Below are 15,950 nucleotides of genomic sequence, written 5' to 3'. Positions count from 1 at the left end.
CGCTCTGCTAACTGTTATAATTCATGATACCCTTGTTACAAGGAACGCTGGCTAGTTTGTTCTGTTCCCATTAAACTCGTTACCAGAAGCGAAATAAAGTAAATTCCTGCTATACAAAATCTCGACCATTTAAAACATCATTTCGCTTCCTAACTTTTGATTATTGCTAGCTGTTTTAAAGAACACTTAACTGTGATAGAACTATCTTAAATTTAGTACGATAATCACCAATAATGATTGTTCTTCTCCATTTAGAATCTAAGGTCGAAGAAATCGTGACCGACTTCCTAAGATTTTACTATTAAATGTAAATGTCGTAATTCACGTAATTATTCATCTAAATACTCCAACATTCAAACGGTACTCGATGTCGTAGACATTTTTTTAAATAAATCGATTAATTTATAGCCTGAAAGCTGCAACTAGTTTGCAATATTTCACCTCGGAATATTAAAGGGGAAACTAAGCAATTGATAGTGGAAATGGGCGGTGAAATAGAAAAATATCGTCGGAGGCATTCGTGACGTGGTAAAATATTCAATCGGGGCAATTGGGTCCGCGTATAAATTCTGTCCGGGCATTATTTGTAACGGCTCGGCGCGACCAAAAATCGCTGCGTACATTGATAGACGTCATTTTTCTCGTTGCGATCGTTAATATTTTATAGCGTGCGTGTCAACGTTTCATAGTACCACTCTCAACACTAAAACGTTTCAGCGTTTCTCTCATTGTTTATATCATTTTGGTGTCTATATATTTTTTTCTTTATTGCGACACTCGCTTCCGCTGGGACGCGTAAGTTTCCGCGGATGTTATACGATAAATTGGAATATTATTATCCTTGATGCTCTTTAAAATTCTTTAAGTTGACTATGTCAAGCAATATAGCAAGCATTCATATTGTAACACCGAAAGTATATCATCGTATCTTACTTACGTATAATTTTTATATACTGAATAGTCTATTAAATTTATTCGAGTGGAATTTAATACGAACGATAAACAAAGAATGGGTTGGCGGGTAGGTACCTAACTGTAATTATCCATCCAAGTTTGCGAGCTCAGGAAAAGAATTGCTCTCCTTTGTATGTGAGTGGTGGGGGTGTAAGGGGGGCGGCCGGGGTGGGGGATGTAGGCACATGGGAAGCTCTCTAATGAGGTGCCTGAAAGCGACAATGTCTTTGAGGAAAGCAAATGTGTAGGTATCTACATACGTAGGGGAGGAGTTCCTCCTATCTCTATTCACATCGCCTCATACGTACACTACAATACTTCATTATATGTATATATATTTTATAATGAAGTATGTTTTCTTCTAGTTACTTTTACTGGTCTTATAATAATTTCACACTAAAGTGTGACTATATCGAATATGTAATATGTTTTAGTCAATAGTCTTAAATATTAGATATCTTGTAGGACACTAAAGGTTAACCACATATTATATTAGATCAGATTGTATACAAGTGTTTAATATTCGCTGTAAGCCATTTCTTCAATCATATATACAAGATATAAAGAATAATATATCCATATAAGAACATTGTGAGCACGTCAACTCTTATGATATACGTAGGTTCGGTACGGGTCGTAGCGGGATGGCTGCTGGACATCCTTCCGTGTAGTTTTTAATTTCCCGCGCGAGCCGCTCCCGTTCACTCTAAATAGCCGGAGATGAGTCTCACGTACTAATATCATGCACGGCCTGCGGCCCGCGGCTCTGGGCCCGCAGCCCGGGCCGTCGCCATAGAAACGCACTCACAAATGACGTGTGTGGTGGTGGGCTGTGGGCCCGGGGGTAATATGATTTGAACGGCGACACCCCGCCCGCTTGTTTGCTCTCCGATGCAATCGCGATACAAGCCTTGCCTGCCCCCCCCCCCTCCATGGCCTCCTTCCCCCCCTCTGGCCTCACACATCTCTCACCTCCGTCTTCGATAACTGCATCGAATTCCTTGTTGCAAGCCACCGAATTCTATTGAAATAGATACTCGATACACGCCTAACAACCTACCAGTAGATATAGAGGGTGTTAGTCTATATGAGAATTTTCGATTTATCTTTGATATCACCCTCGATGTGGGGATCTAACACGAAAAATTATATATTTTACCTGTCGTTAACAAATTTATATATATATTTAATTTATATATAATTTCCTTTTAAAATACGTAAACACTGCTTACCCTAGTGGTACAGTCCATTGTCATAGTTAGTGTCAATTACAGGGTGAAGATGAGTGCTCATTACATGAAAACCTTCTCATGTATCATGTATTGCACGTCGTGAACCAAACCAAAGGACAATAAAGCAATCAATTCGCACTCCTGTTGCCGCTACATCCTCCATTCAGCTTGAAGCCAGTTCACTATAACTTTAAGAATAAAAATCCAATAAATTTACTATAAAAAAATATACAGCTTCCATTTAGTGCTAACAAGAACATTAAATTTTCAATTGTTTAAATAAAATCTTTTTGTTATTGTCTAATGTTATCTATTGTATCGGAAATTAAAAATATGATGTATATAGAAAGAATCAATTATACTGATACATATTTTTTATGACAGTCTCCTATAAAATAATTTATCATAAGTATCACAAATAACAATTCATACAAAATCATATTGAAATGCTTCATACTTTAAAACGTACGTGTATGTTGTATTGTACACCGTTCGCGTCAATAATAGTGTCGGACGCCAGAGGGCGGTAGTTATTCAACTTGTGATATATGGAACAACATCTAATAACATAGCTGAGCTCTTACGGCCTTTATCCGTTTTCTGAAACACGGCTAATATCGATCGCTGCGACTCTGCTTCCCAACTAATGAGTGATTTACCGCTCATTATCCACTTTCACGGCTGCCCCGGGCGCGATGAAGACGTCGCGCTGGCCGCGAGCGCACAATTTGCGATCTCCAACTTCACCAAGCCGTTGGCCCCAGCCTTTAACTTGCTTTGTGTTTTATCCTCAGTAATTGCTAACCTAACGCGACTCGCCTTCGAACCTCCACAACCGATGGTGGAGGGTAATTGCACTATTGTTGTTCACATCCGCTTAACCCGACCCACCAAAACGTTTTCCAACTAAATGAAAAGCAGCCGCGACTCAACTTGTTATTTTAAACAATTATTCTAGATGCGATTAATGGGGCCTCGATGTTATTGCTTCCTTATGTAATAAGCGGGTAGTGCATATTACAAAGAACTGCCTTGGTCTAAATTGCCAGTTTATTGCTACTTATAGCTTATCTATATTGTTCCAAAAACATGCTAATAGATGAGCTATTCTATTCTATTCTCAGATGGCTGGGTCGGGGTTCAATGTTCGTGTTGTCTGAGGCACAGGCGCTCAAGCTACTGAACAACGCTACTCGTACACGCACGAGTGGGCTCAGCACTCTTGTAGATGTCGGCGCGGGAGACGGTGAAGTCAGCCGGCGCTTCGCTCACATCTTCGACGAGAGATATGCGACGGAGTTATCAGCCAGCATGAGAAAGTCGCTCAGCAGTAAGGGATTCTTGTGAGTAAACGTTTCAAAAGGTCATTAATTCTGTATAAAGGCATATGGAAAGTATTTTCGATACCCCTAAGAAAATACGTATTGTATTTCACGACTGTAGTTTCAAATCATTTTAAAAGTAAACTTGTATTTTTATTGAATATGTTGGAGAATAAGTCAATGTCAGTCTGTCTCTTGTAACGCGAATCTCAGGTTAAGGCCAGGAAACAGCTGAGTTCAGTAGAAATTTGTTTAACAAATAATTAATATCACACATCACTTTGCTTTAATTTAAGAAGAAATACTTAGTTCAATTGTTACATATAAATGAAAATATTGTAACCACAATTCTAGACTATTGGACACGGATAGTTGGTGGCAGGGACAGAGTTTCGATTGTGTGTGTATGCTGAACTTGCTGGACCGTTGTGCTCGGCCTCGGAGTATGCTGCGTGAGGCGCGATCAGCTATCAGGCAAGGAGGTGTTCTACTGCTCGCCCTCGTGTTACCCTTCAAGCCATATGTTGAAGGTACGCTGACGAAGATTGTGGCAAAGATTTTGTTATGGAATATATAATGTAAGCTATATGTAAATACAAATTGATTGTCACGAGAATACCGAAGAGTGAGGGTATTAGCTAAGAAATTTACTTAGCCATCATAATCACAATCATACACTGCTACTAAAATTTTGGATAGATAGATACTAGATAGGGCTCTTCTATAAGAAAAAATATTTGGTTATTAGTAACAGATTTCGTTGGCGTTTTAAGGCCTCTTTATTGTTATCAACGTGAGACAAATATGCAAAAAATATTAACAATTAATATCAACACTCATTTATCATTTACAATACTGTCCTCATAAACGTATGAAATTTTACCATCAAACTATACCAAGTTATCCTAAAAATAATATCTAAGTATTGTAATTAAAAACAAACGTATCTGAATTCTAGTTACAACAGATCACAAACCAGAGGAGCGTCTTCCTATAGCGGGGGCGACATTCGAAGAACAAGCGGCGTCTTTTATCAGATTCATGAAGGATGAGATCGGCTTCGAACTGTCCTCGTGGTCGAGGACGCCTTACCTCTGTGAGGGAGACTTCGCACAAGCCTACTACTGGCTGGACGACTCGGTATACGTGTTCACACCCGTTTAAAAAAAAAACATTCAAACACGCCATTTTATTCCAAAAAGAACCATCGAATTAACAATAATTTAATACATTTTTACGTCCAAGCTTTATTTATATAATCAATTTTTTAAACCTATATTTATAATTATGCTGGTGTCACACAAACCGTGTGTCGGTGTCTATATATTTGAGAAACTCTTTTAATTTTTTTTTTATTAAAACCGTATTTAGACTTGCATTAGAACATTCCAAATTCTTTTTTTTTTTTATAACTCTCTAAGTAGGTTTTACTAAATATTCTAATCTAAACCGCATCTCTACCTCTTATATGCAGAATGTAAGAAAATCACGTATTGTATTTAATATACCTTTATGAATATTTTAACCAATATATACTATTGATGCTCGTCGGTGATAACTAACGAATTGTAAAGTTAACTGTGGCATCGAAATGTTGATGTCCGAAGACAACATGGCTGTAACTTTATACAAGTAGCTTTTTCATCTCGGTGTCGTAATCTAAGTATAGGAAAATCAATGTAAAATCATTTTCTTATATAATTTTATTATATACCTAAGTTGATTTTTTGTGCTATAATAAAAATTTCGTTATAAATCTGTCTGGACATAAACGATAAGCCCACCTCTAAATTTCCAGCTATCACCTGTTATTCTAAAAATAGTTCTTTTCAAAACACTTGTGTTGGGTGTACCTAATCTGATAGAAATATTTTTGACAGTTAGTGACAAACGATGACGTCATCAATGTTGCTATACTGAAAAATAATAATTGTGATGTAATCAGTTGTAAAATATGCCTCTTGAAGGGTATTATCAAAGTAACACCAATTAAAATTTACTGACATTTTCACAAATCTTACATAATTTAAATTTTAACATGTATAAAAAATCTTTCTAAATATTATATTACTTTCCATAGTAAAGTTAATATTCATATAACTTAATTTTACTTTATTTTGTCTTTTGTTCATCGATTTAATGTTATTCTAAAATGTTACATTTTTTTAAATATTGCGGCATAACTTAGAACTCAGTGCCGGCATATTTTGTGCCAGACGAAATGAGGTCGTCTAAATAAAATAAAAAAAGTTATTTATGTAACTAATGTTTAAATTTCATATTAATACTGATCTTTTAAATATATATGTATCGGGTAATAATATGTTTCTTTAGAAAACACAAAAAATAAAAGTATAGGCGTTTTAAAACTTATTTCGTTATCATTCCTTTGTATTATAAATGTTCGTAATTTTTATGTGATGTCTTTCGAAGTACTTATGAATTTAAAAAAATGACTTTCTTATAACAATTTTGAATTAATTCTCAGATGTGACTTTGAAATGTTATAATGTTCGTAAGAATTTAAATATCTTAAAAATTGTCGTTTCTTCTATTTATTTGTATTTCAGTGTATTTAATACAACTATTTACAACGTCACATTGTTTCATTGACACATTTCTAAGTCTTATAATCGTTTTATTGGAAAAAATCACACACATTTAATATTTTATACGATATAATAATGAATAAAAGAAACCCATACATTTGTTGCATCGCTTTATTTAAATCTAACGCATTCTCTCAATCCACAATATTTTATTTTTACAGTTTAAAGTTCATAAAAGAAACGACGCGGCAAAGTTTCGAGCGAGAACAACTGTTAAATACATAATCACCGAACATGAAAAACAAGCCGTAACAAAAAAAATAAAATAATAATTAAATAATACAAAACAATATAATCAGATTTACATTATGAAGGTTTTATTAATATCTAAGGTATACAATGCGCTTATAACGTGTTGCCATCGTCAAAATTAAAACGGATAGTTTGCAGTTTAATGTCCTGTAAATGTTAAATATGAATGAGACTGAAAAACTGTTCGTGTCCAGTCTAAGTGTGCAAACTCATGCTAAGGATACCTATTGTTTTAATGTAAATCATTAAATGCGTGCATTACATCCGGATACAAAAATAAAATTCGAAAGGATAAATTAAACTATTGAATGTGATGTGGAAGTGAGATCAATAAAGACAGTGGCTCCCTCCTGCGGTGCTATGTACAATACAATTATCATTGAAATAGATAAGACATAAAGAAAACAATACAGAGGTCCTGGTCAATACAATAAAGACGTTATTATAAAAATTATATAGAAATAACGATTCCATGAAACATGAAACTTATGATAAATACTATTTGAGATTTACGTGTCAAGGATTTTTGTATGAGAAATAATAAGTCGATATTCGAAACGAGAAAGTCAAAGTCCACGCGGACGAATTCGCTTCAGCAAAAAAAAATACAAATTTTGCCAATAAAATCAAATTTTGGATACTAACTTTTGACTAGAAAGCTTAACTCTAATACAGAGAGAGATTCATCCGGTCGTTTAATACTTCGAAGACAAGTGGAAAGTATCTTAATACTAGCCGTGTGAGTTCCTTAACATGATATAGCCTCGTTTTCTCCACGTCACACGAACATTCAACACATATTAATGTCCGAACTCAACATATGAAGACCTAAAAATAAAGCTGCATACACATTATTGTATTTTATAATATTGACACTAAGACAAAAAGAGACTCGGAGTTGTTCACTCTTAATTTTAAACTTATATTATATGTATATATTTAATAGTACTAAGATATAAAATATAATGAAGGCTATGCCTTTTTATTGCACTAACGAACTTACGAAGCCGAATATATGACGAGTAGAAGCTGTGTGATAATATAGTATAGAAATAATAAAATCTATAAATCACTTAAATCTTACGTTATTATATTAAAAAAAACATGCTATTTGGAAGAGAAGCTCAAGTAATGCGAGAAAAAAATTACATAATACATAAGGGAGAGACAAGGGCAAGTTGGGAGTATGTATATATGTCCGGAACAAATTCCTCACAACAGTTCACTTCCTTAATATAATCATAACCTTACATCAAACGCGCACTCGGCTATAGCTTACACGATGTGAAAAACTTGCAGTCTTCAGTACGATACAATACCTCTATCACTTTACAAGACAAGAATGGCGATAATTATTATTTTTTTATAAATATTTTTTCCAATACACATACGCCTAAACTACTACTGGTATATCGAACGAAACGCTTTCAAAATAATTTATTTTAGAAAAGCCTAAAATTCCTTAACTTACATAATACTTTATCAGATTCATGTCAAGACTCCGCTCACTCTGAATTTTTACACTCCTATCACAGTGTAAATAATGCACTTACAACACTGAACCGACGGCTTCATACGAAATAATAATAAAAAATAAAAAATAAACATACGTATTATGTAACAATACATAAAAAAAGTTTGGGATAAAGTAAGTCTAACTAGCAACAAGTATAAAGCAACACTTACAAACAATGAACTGCTTAGTACATAGAAACAACGTTTGTGCTCGTACAACACGCTGCCTGCGCGGTAATGACAATGACATAAATCACAAAACAAATCTAAATAGGTCATTATCAGGCGGAACGACTTTGAATCAACAAAATTTATAGCACAAAAAAAATTAGTCCGAATACATTATCAAATTATATAGAAATTTTAATAAATTTCTTTTAATTTCATCAAAAATATGAAGTAAATAATTTTATTTGTATATATAAAAATTTTAAACACATACTTAAACGAATATAAAGTACAATAGTACGGAAGAGCGTGTGTTTGTTTGTTTGTCACAGTGCTGCCCTCTCAGTTGCCGCTCACTATCTTACGACTCTCGAGGTCATCCATGTTGTTGGAACTGTAATATATACATTAATAGTATTTTATATATATGGACAATTTGATTATAACAAGTATTATTAGCTATGTAACTTTCAACATTACAGTCAAGAAAATTACATACAAAATCGATATTAGATTAAAAGGTTTTTAAGTATGAAAAAAAAATACTAGAATTAATGAATAGTATAGTGCAATGAAAATCAATTTCACCGTAATTTGTCATCATTCTTCCACGAGGTGACTTGTATGTGTGGGGGAGGCAGGTAGCTCCGGAGAGATTGCACCAGCTGAATCGTGTCCAGTAGAACTGACAAACATACGAGACATTGATGATTATATTATTATCTGTCATTTCTTCTCATCGATAACATATAAGTTTTTGACTATACTGTAAATTTATGGACCGATATGAAAGTTGCATTTGTTTATGGATAAAATTGTTAGATTTTTTTTTTAAGTAACAAAATATAATGTATCAGAAATCCGTTTTTGAATTCTTGATAAATCTGGTGGTTGATATCATATCCGCAGTGTGATATGAGCTTGTACTTCAACACGACAAAAGGAAAGATAATCTTTATATATGTCTAATATAAACATACTTTTCTGTAACTGTTCACTTTGCTTCCCATACGGTTTGCACATGGCTGGTCGTACACATGGTCTCATCCGCTGTAAATTCCGCGCCAATTCCGCGAACGCTCGCACCACACGCTCTTGTCCGCCTCCACCTCCGCTTCCGCTCCCACTACCGCTACCGCTCACACTGGCGCCACCACCCGACGCACCCGAACCGCGCTCGTGACTACCGCTCGATAGAGACTCCAAACTCTCTAGATTGGCTCTGGAAACGACAGGAAATATTTATTTACTTGTTTCTATTTGAAATTAAGACGTCATATATACGTAATTAAAAATATTTGGAGCTTTATCTAAATATATATAGGTTTAAATATATATATACATATAATAAATGCGCTACTACCGGACACCCAATGCAATTCATTACATGTATGTTAAAAATTAAATTTTTCTTTATTAAACTAAATTAAATTATATATCGAACCTCAAAAAGTCAGTAAGTTTATGTTCATCATAGTGATGTTTGTTCTTGTTGTCTCCGGAGTGAGTCCTCGAGTGTGAGTACTTGTCCCCGTGGCCGAGGGAACGGTTCTGATGTAACAGCATCTGCTGCGTTGACATCTTATCACCACGACGCTCTGACTTATCACCGGCGAGGTTTGCTGGAATTTTTATTAATTTATTGTTAATCATGACATGTACTATTCATATCAGTTAATTATTTAAAATATTATTATGATGCTTGAATGTTTATCCTTCGTTTTAAAATTCAATTTACAAATCCATTAGCTTTCATCTTCGCCTAAAAGTATTTCACATTGTTTTAAAACTTTAATATTAATATATATATTTATATTTTAAATAATATATATTTTTTACTTTCATAAAATCAGTGACATTAATCAATGTTAGCGACGTTTACATAACAACTCACTGAGAGCGGCGAGGTGTGGTGCCAGTGGCAGCTGATAGTCAGGAGGCAGGGCGGCGCCTCGAAGCAGACGTTCCACCGCCGCGTTGTCCGGAAGAGCAGCACCGCCCGCTTCTACACACACCACACAGTCTCAGTACTATCATAAGAATAAAGCTACCATGACAAAGACCATGAACAACTACAAATAAATTTCATGATATACATTCAAAGAAATTAAATTAAATGTATTAGCTACAGTGGATTTCGGCTATAACGACCATGAAGGGACCACTGTTATTTCGTCGTTACATCCGGATGTCGTTACAGGCAAAGGCAAAAAGATACAGACATGTTCATGGTTTATATTCATTTATGGCGTTAGCTTAAAAAACAAACCTGTCTCGTCTGCGTTCCATATTTGGCTATCAGTGTAACCTTCAGTCAATTTTGGGAAAACTGTTTTTAGCCAGTTGTCACAGTCACTATGCGATACGCTTGCGGCCTCTCCACAAACTTTGCCTACTACAATATCGTGCCGTTGACGAAACCGGTATATCCAGCTTTCCGAACACTTAAAATCTATTTTTCCAAACAGTCTGGCAAAATGATTAGCCTTTTCTTGCAGCAGAGGACCGCTCACAGGTACGTTTTAGCTTCTTTGAGCTTTGAACCACACTAGAAGAGCTTTTTCAACATCTTGATGCGTCGGCTTGCGGTTTTTCTTAATTTTTAAGGATTTGGACTCAAAGCACTCTAATATTTTATCACGTTTTTTCCACATCGTAGATATTGTTGAATGCGAAACTTTGTATTCTTTGCACAAATCAGCATTGTTTGCACCATTTTTCAATTTTGAAATGATTTCCACCTTTTCTTTAACAGTAAACGTGCGTCTAGGAGCCATACTTATTCATAGCTATAGACAAATGGTCGCTACAACCAAGGTTAGTTGTATCGACGTTAAATCTCAGTCCCTTGAATTAAAGCATACTTTAGTCTGTACAAACATATGGCTATAGCGACTTTTGATGTAACGTCGAGTTCGGCTGTAGCGACTGTTTTTATTGAATAGTTTGTAATAAATTCTTGGAAATCCCAAGCAGATATTGCGACCGGAGTCGGCCGCCAAAGACACAAAAGAGCTTTCTTATCTTTTGTTTAAATGATTCAGTTACAAATTGGTATTCAGAGTAGCAACTGTGTATAATAAACTTTTGAATAAGTATGGCTCCTAGACGCACGTTTACTGTTAAAGAAAAGGTGGAAATCATTTCAAAATTGAAAAATGGTGCAAACAATGCTGATTTGTGCAAAGAATACAAAGTTTCGCATTCAACAATATCTACGATGTGGAAAAACCGTGATAAAATATTAGAGTGCTTTGAGTCCAAATCCTTAAAAATTAAGAAAAACCGCAAGCCGACGCATCAAGATGTTGAAAAAGCTCTTCTAGTGTGGTTCAAAGCTCAAAGAAGCCAAAACGTACCTGTGAGCGGTCCTCTGCTGCAAGAAAAGGCTAATCATTTTGCCAGACTGTTTGGAAAAATAGATTTTAAGTGTTCGGAAAGCTGGATATACCGGTTTCGTCAACGGCACGATATTGTAGTAGGCAAAGTTTGTGGAGAGGCCGCAAGCGTATCGCATAGTGACTGTGACAACTGGCTAAAAACAGTTTTCCCAAAATTGACTGAAGGTTACACTGATAGCCAAATATGGAACGCAGACGAGACAGGTTTGTTTTTTAAGCTAACGCCATAAATGAATATAAACCATGAACATGTCTGTATCTTTTTGCCTTTGCCTGTAACGACATCCGGATGTAACGACGAAATAACAGTGGTCCCTTCATCGTCGTTATAGCCGAAATCCACTGTATATGAATCTAAAATTTCACCTGGTATATATGTGGGTTGTTGTGACAAATGTTGCTGTATAGATTTCTGTGTCATTTCCAACTGGCTCTTATAATAACGACAGGCAGGGTTCGGACAGTTTTGGACAACCTCAACAATAAATTCCTTTTCCATTCCAAATTGATCGCGGCCGATGGTATATGATTCCACAACCTAAGAATATGTATCGGGATCTTAATTTCTCTGCTGATTGAAAACTATGATCCTACTCAAGCCAATTTACGATTTAATTACGAGTTTATTATATTGGCAATATTTCATACATGGTTCATCATATATATCAATATAACACTTGTAGTTTGTGAGTGATTCCATTAGTTTTTTATTCAAGGAAGTACAATTATAAGTACTTTTTAAAAGTAAAGATCAATTATTTAAACATTTTAACAAATTTGATAAAGATTTAGGTTTAAAGAAACAAGCAAGTAACAAGTCCATATAACTTTTGGTGCTCTCTTAACACAAGTATCCAGAATACTTAAAAAGAGGCACCATCACAGTTACTGTAACTCAAATTAAGAAACTGAATAAAAAAAACTCAATGGGACTTCAATTATTACTGTACAATTTATCACATGATAGTCAATGTACATACATATATACAAAGGGCCTTAACCATACTATGGCTATGCCTAATAACAGCAAAGAATGACAAGACTATATTGAAATGAGTATACTGCAACCTTGTATTAAATACATATGTTTTGATGAAGGTTGACTAAGGAATAAACAAAATAGTCAGTAGTAGCTTTGTGTTAGTGATTTATTTTAAGCATTATTCTGATAAAAGTTTAATTATATTTCATCACTAGCTGTTAATTTTATAAAAATATAAAATATTTATGGTTGTTTGTTTGGAATATGGCCTTAATCTATGCAAAGATGTGCATGGTGTATTCTGCCAATGTTGTATACAATATTTTTATAGTAAAAGATTAGTAAATATCCATTCAAACAGGAATCCTCGCAAGTTTCTCTCATCTCATTTCGAATATCACCAGAGTTGGTCTTATAACTTTTTATATACTTCACATAGGTTCTATTATTTTACAAAATACATATATATTTATGTATTTGCACTCATATTATAGAATGAAAATCAAGTGCATTCACAATTATTTCAGTATATTTACAATATTTAAAGTTATAATTTTTTTCTAGAATAAATAAAATATTAAATGTACTATATAAACTAATTAATTACTTACAGCTCTCACTGTCGCTTCCAAGCCGAGATGCAAACCGTGGGGTCCATTCATATGTTTAAGCATAACTGCATTAGCAAAATGTTCATATGGCAATATAATTTTACCATTCTCTCTGTATATAAGTCTACCTTGAGCGTCAAGACCCACCCTTGAAGCCATCATTCTAAAATAAAACAATTAATTATATTACTCACAATATTAAATCTATTATGAGTCTATTAAGAATCTTACAAGACTTAAATATAGAAAATAATTTAATAACTTACTGTAAGTATGCTGCACTTGGCAACATTGAAGACTCCTTGAGATCACTAAAGCACTGTAATAATTCTATACTAGGACTCCATCCTTTGTTTTGCAAGTACAACTGCAATAACATGTAAAGTTTTTCTGTCACATAGCCTTCAGCGCCATGCGGGGCGGCCGCACTAGTACTACTTGAAGCACCACTTGCATTTCCCGTACTTTTAGCCAAAACACTTTTCATGGTCTCCGCTAAATCCATCTTATAGATGTCTAAGTAAGTCCTCTTTTGGGAATCCTGTTTATACGACCACAAAAAAAGCTTTTTAGATCGATAGTAAGAAGATACAATACTTATTTAAAAATATTTTTAATATACATAAAACTCACCAGAATGGATATATTAACAACAACTGAGATACACGATTTTAATAATCTGACAAAGAAATAAATACATGAAGGATTTTTTGTTTTAAATTATTAAATAAATTACAAAACTAATCCAAGCTTGTTTCTTCTTGACGCTGTCAACATTATTGCACTTACACTGTATTTAATCTGTATTTCATAATTAATGCAGATATAAAAATAAATATATATTATTTTTTTTATTATAAATAAACGTCTCTGATTTTTATAATTTTCTTTATTAACATTAATCCTTTAGATATCTTTTTTCTTAAATAATCTTAAAATAAACGACGATGAAGATTAAAGTTTATAAATTTGTTAAATCTGTAGTATTACATAGTACATACTTCAAATTTGAAGTTTGAAGTTTTGATGATTTTTTAAGATTTCGGGCCTGTGCTGCCTTAAAGGTTATGTTTGTGGTTAAGAACTTTATAACGTAAAATAAAATGGATGAAATAGTCGTGGGCACCTATGAAGGCTTTTTACTAGGATATTCACTGCAACCTGAGGACGATGTAAATAACTAATTTAAACCGTGAATAACACGTTTTTTATATATATATATATCTTATATTATTTAATTTTCCAGAGAACTATTCTGAAACAAACTTTCGCAACCTCTTCCCACACTGCAGCCGTAAGATGTTTATCTATAGCTGGAAAATTTTTAGCATCGGGTGGAACAGATGACAAGGTTGTAATTATAGACCTGAAAACCCGAAAAGAACACACTGTTCTTATGAATCATGATGGAACCGTTAACACCGTTGCATTTACAAATGGGGGGACACATCTACTAACTGGAAGTGATGATGGATCTGTTATTGTTACTAGAACTGGCAATTGGCAGATAGAGAAAATTTGGAAAAAGGCTCATGGAGGTTAGACTACTTTAAAAAAAGATTTGTTAAATAAACCCTGTTACTATAAGGTCACAGTAAATGCAACAAACTTTAAATTATTTTCTTAAATATCTGTACATGCTTATTCATAAATAATGTTTAAGAAATTGGAAAACAATGCTACATATTATTTAAAACATTTAAGTTATTGCTCATATAGATGAATGTATATGAAAAATGATATCTATTTTGAACTTGCAGGTCAACCAGTTACAACTATAGTGGTTCATCCTTCTGACAAGTTAGCATTAAGTATAGGAGGTGATAAGACCCTGAGAACATGGAATTTAATTAAAGGTCGACCAGCATTTACTATTAATCTTGGAAGTAAAGGAGTTGGTTTGCCTACAGAGATAAAGTTTTCACCGAGTGGTGATAGATTTTCCCTTATATCCTTACAAAATGTTGATGTGTGGACTATAAGTAAGGCAGGATTGGAAAAACGTTTAACATGCAACTCCAAACCATCAACAACTCAATGGACCAATGACGATGAACTGTTTGTTGGATTGGAAAATGGGAATATTATTAAATTCACCATATCTAAAACCAAAGCACAGACTTATCAGGCTTACAAGCAAAGAGTAAAATGTATGCATTACGAAAATAGCAACTTATACTCTGCATCCAGTAACGGAGTGTTAAAAGCTTGGCATGTTGATGATGATAATTTACAAGAGATATGCTCTACAAATATATCATGTAGAGTCACTTGTATTGCCTTAAACAGACAACGTCATTTAATAAAGAAGGAGGAGAATGGTGAAGATGACGGTAAGGCTTCAGGGCTGTCAGATAACGAAGATAAGAGTAATGAAAGTGATGACTCTGAAATTGTAGAAAGGCCACCAGCTAAGAGGCAGCCAGGAGCATTTGTGAAAATCAGTTATGACGAGAACAACATAGAATCACCTCCAGCCAAGAAAACTAAGAGAAAGAAGAAAAACAAAAAGAAAAATAAAACTGAATAAATATTTTATACATTTTTATGCTTAGTCATTTTGTAGCCCTATAATGACAAACTTACATTATGGTAGCATATATTAATTAATTTTAATGTATTAATAAATTAGTATATATATTTTTTTAAAGATTTTTTTCTTATCAAGTTTATCTGTGGCTTTGTTAAAATTACTGCTTTAATAACATACATAACAAACAATATGCTAATTAAATAACATCCACTTTAAAGTCCACTGCTGTACTCCGGTTTCATGTGGTCTCCATCACATGGTCATTAAAAACTAAGAATAATATATTATACACATTTAATTTAGATGTCAAAAAAAGTCTTAAAACTCTACCCATGATACACAACAGAAAGCAGAGTGAGACAACAGGCGGA

The 15,950-nt window shown here is 34.0% G+C and overlaps 3 protein-coding genes across 5 annotated transcripts in view; 2 read left to right on the top strand and 1 right to left on the bottom strand.

Moving 5' to 3' along the window:
• LOC116772506 (protein-L-histidine N-pros-methyltransferase) overlaps positions 1 to 4,752 on the top strand; it is a 36,051-nt gene extending 31,299 nt beyond the window's left edge. For both annotated transcript variants that reach the window (XM_032664723.2, XM_032664722.2), the window contains exons 3-5: positions 3,311 to 3,529; positions 3,863 to 4,038; positions 4,467 to 4,752. In XM_032664723.2, coding sequence (XP_032520614.2) covers positions 3,311 to 3,529; positions 3,863 to 4,038; positions 4,467 to 4,672 — 601 coding nt within the window. In that variant the 3' untranslated portion in view covers positions 4,673 to 4,752. The remainder of the gene's footprint in view (positions 1 to 3,310; positions 3,530 to 3,862; positions 4,039 to 4,466) is intronic.
• A 1,462-nt stretch (positions 4,753 to 6,214) lies between these two features.
• Positions 6,215 to 13,821, bottom strand: LOC116772606 (uncharacterized). 2 transcript variants are annotated; one of them, XM_061522282.1, is made up of 9 exons: positions 13,680 to 13,821; positions 13,313 to 13,611; positions 13,047 to 13,209; positions 11,820 to 11,991; positions 9,947 to 10,057; positions 9,497 to 9,674; positions 9,033 to 9,274; positions 8,641 to 8,737; positions 6,215 to 8,446 (listed from the first exon to the last, which is right to left on the bottom strand). In XM_061522282.1, exons 2-9 carry the CDS (start codon positions 13,549 to 13,551, stop codon positions 8,395 to 8,397), a joined length of 1,254 nt encoding a protein of 417 aa, XP_061378266.1. In that variant the 5' UTR covers positions 13,552 to 13,611; positions 13,680 to 13,821; the 3' UTR covers positions 6,215 to 8,394. The 2 variants fall into 2 exon arrangements, with proteins under 2 accessions (XP_061378266.1, XP_061378265.1); XM_061522281.1 differs by having other exon boundaries at positions 13,313 to 13,587.
• A 237-nt stretch (positions 13,822 to 14,058) lies between these two features.
• On the top strand, positions 14,059 to 15,590 carry LOC116772636 (p21-activated protein kinase-interacting protein 1-like). Its single transcript, XM_032664874.2, has 3 exons — positions 14,059 to 14,218; positions 14,293 to 14,584; positions 14,807 to 15,590. Exons 1-3 carry the CDS (start codon positions 14,150 to 14,152, stop codon positions 15,574 to 15,576), a joined length of 1,131 nt encoding a protein of 376 aa, XP_032520765.2. The 5' UTR covers positions 14,059 to 14,149; the 3' UTR covers positions 15,577 to 15,590.
• Positions 15,591 to 15,950: the final 360 nt, after the last annotated feature.

This window comes from Danaus plexippus, chromosome 12 (genome assembly GCF_018135715.1).
Source record: "Danaus plexippus chromosome 12, MEX_DaPlex, whole genome shotgun sequence".
NCBI classification, from domain to species: domain Eukaryota; kingdom Metazoa; phylum Arthropoda; class Insecta; order Lepidoptera; family Nymphalidae; genus Danaus; species Danaus plexippus.
The sequence above is the reverse complement of the archived record's forward strand: the minus strand, read 5'-3'. Positions and strand labels throughout refer to the sequence as shown.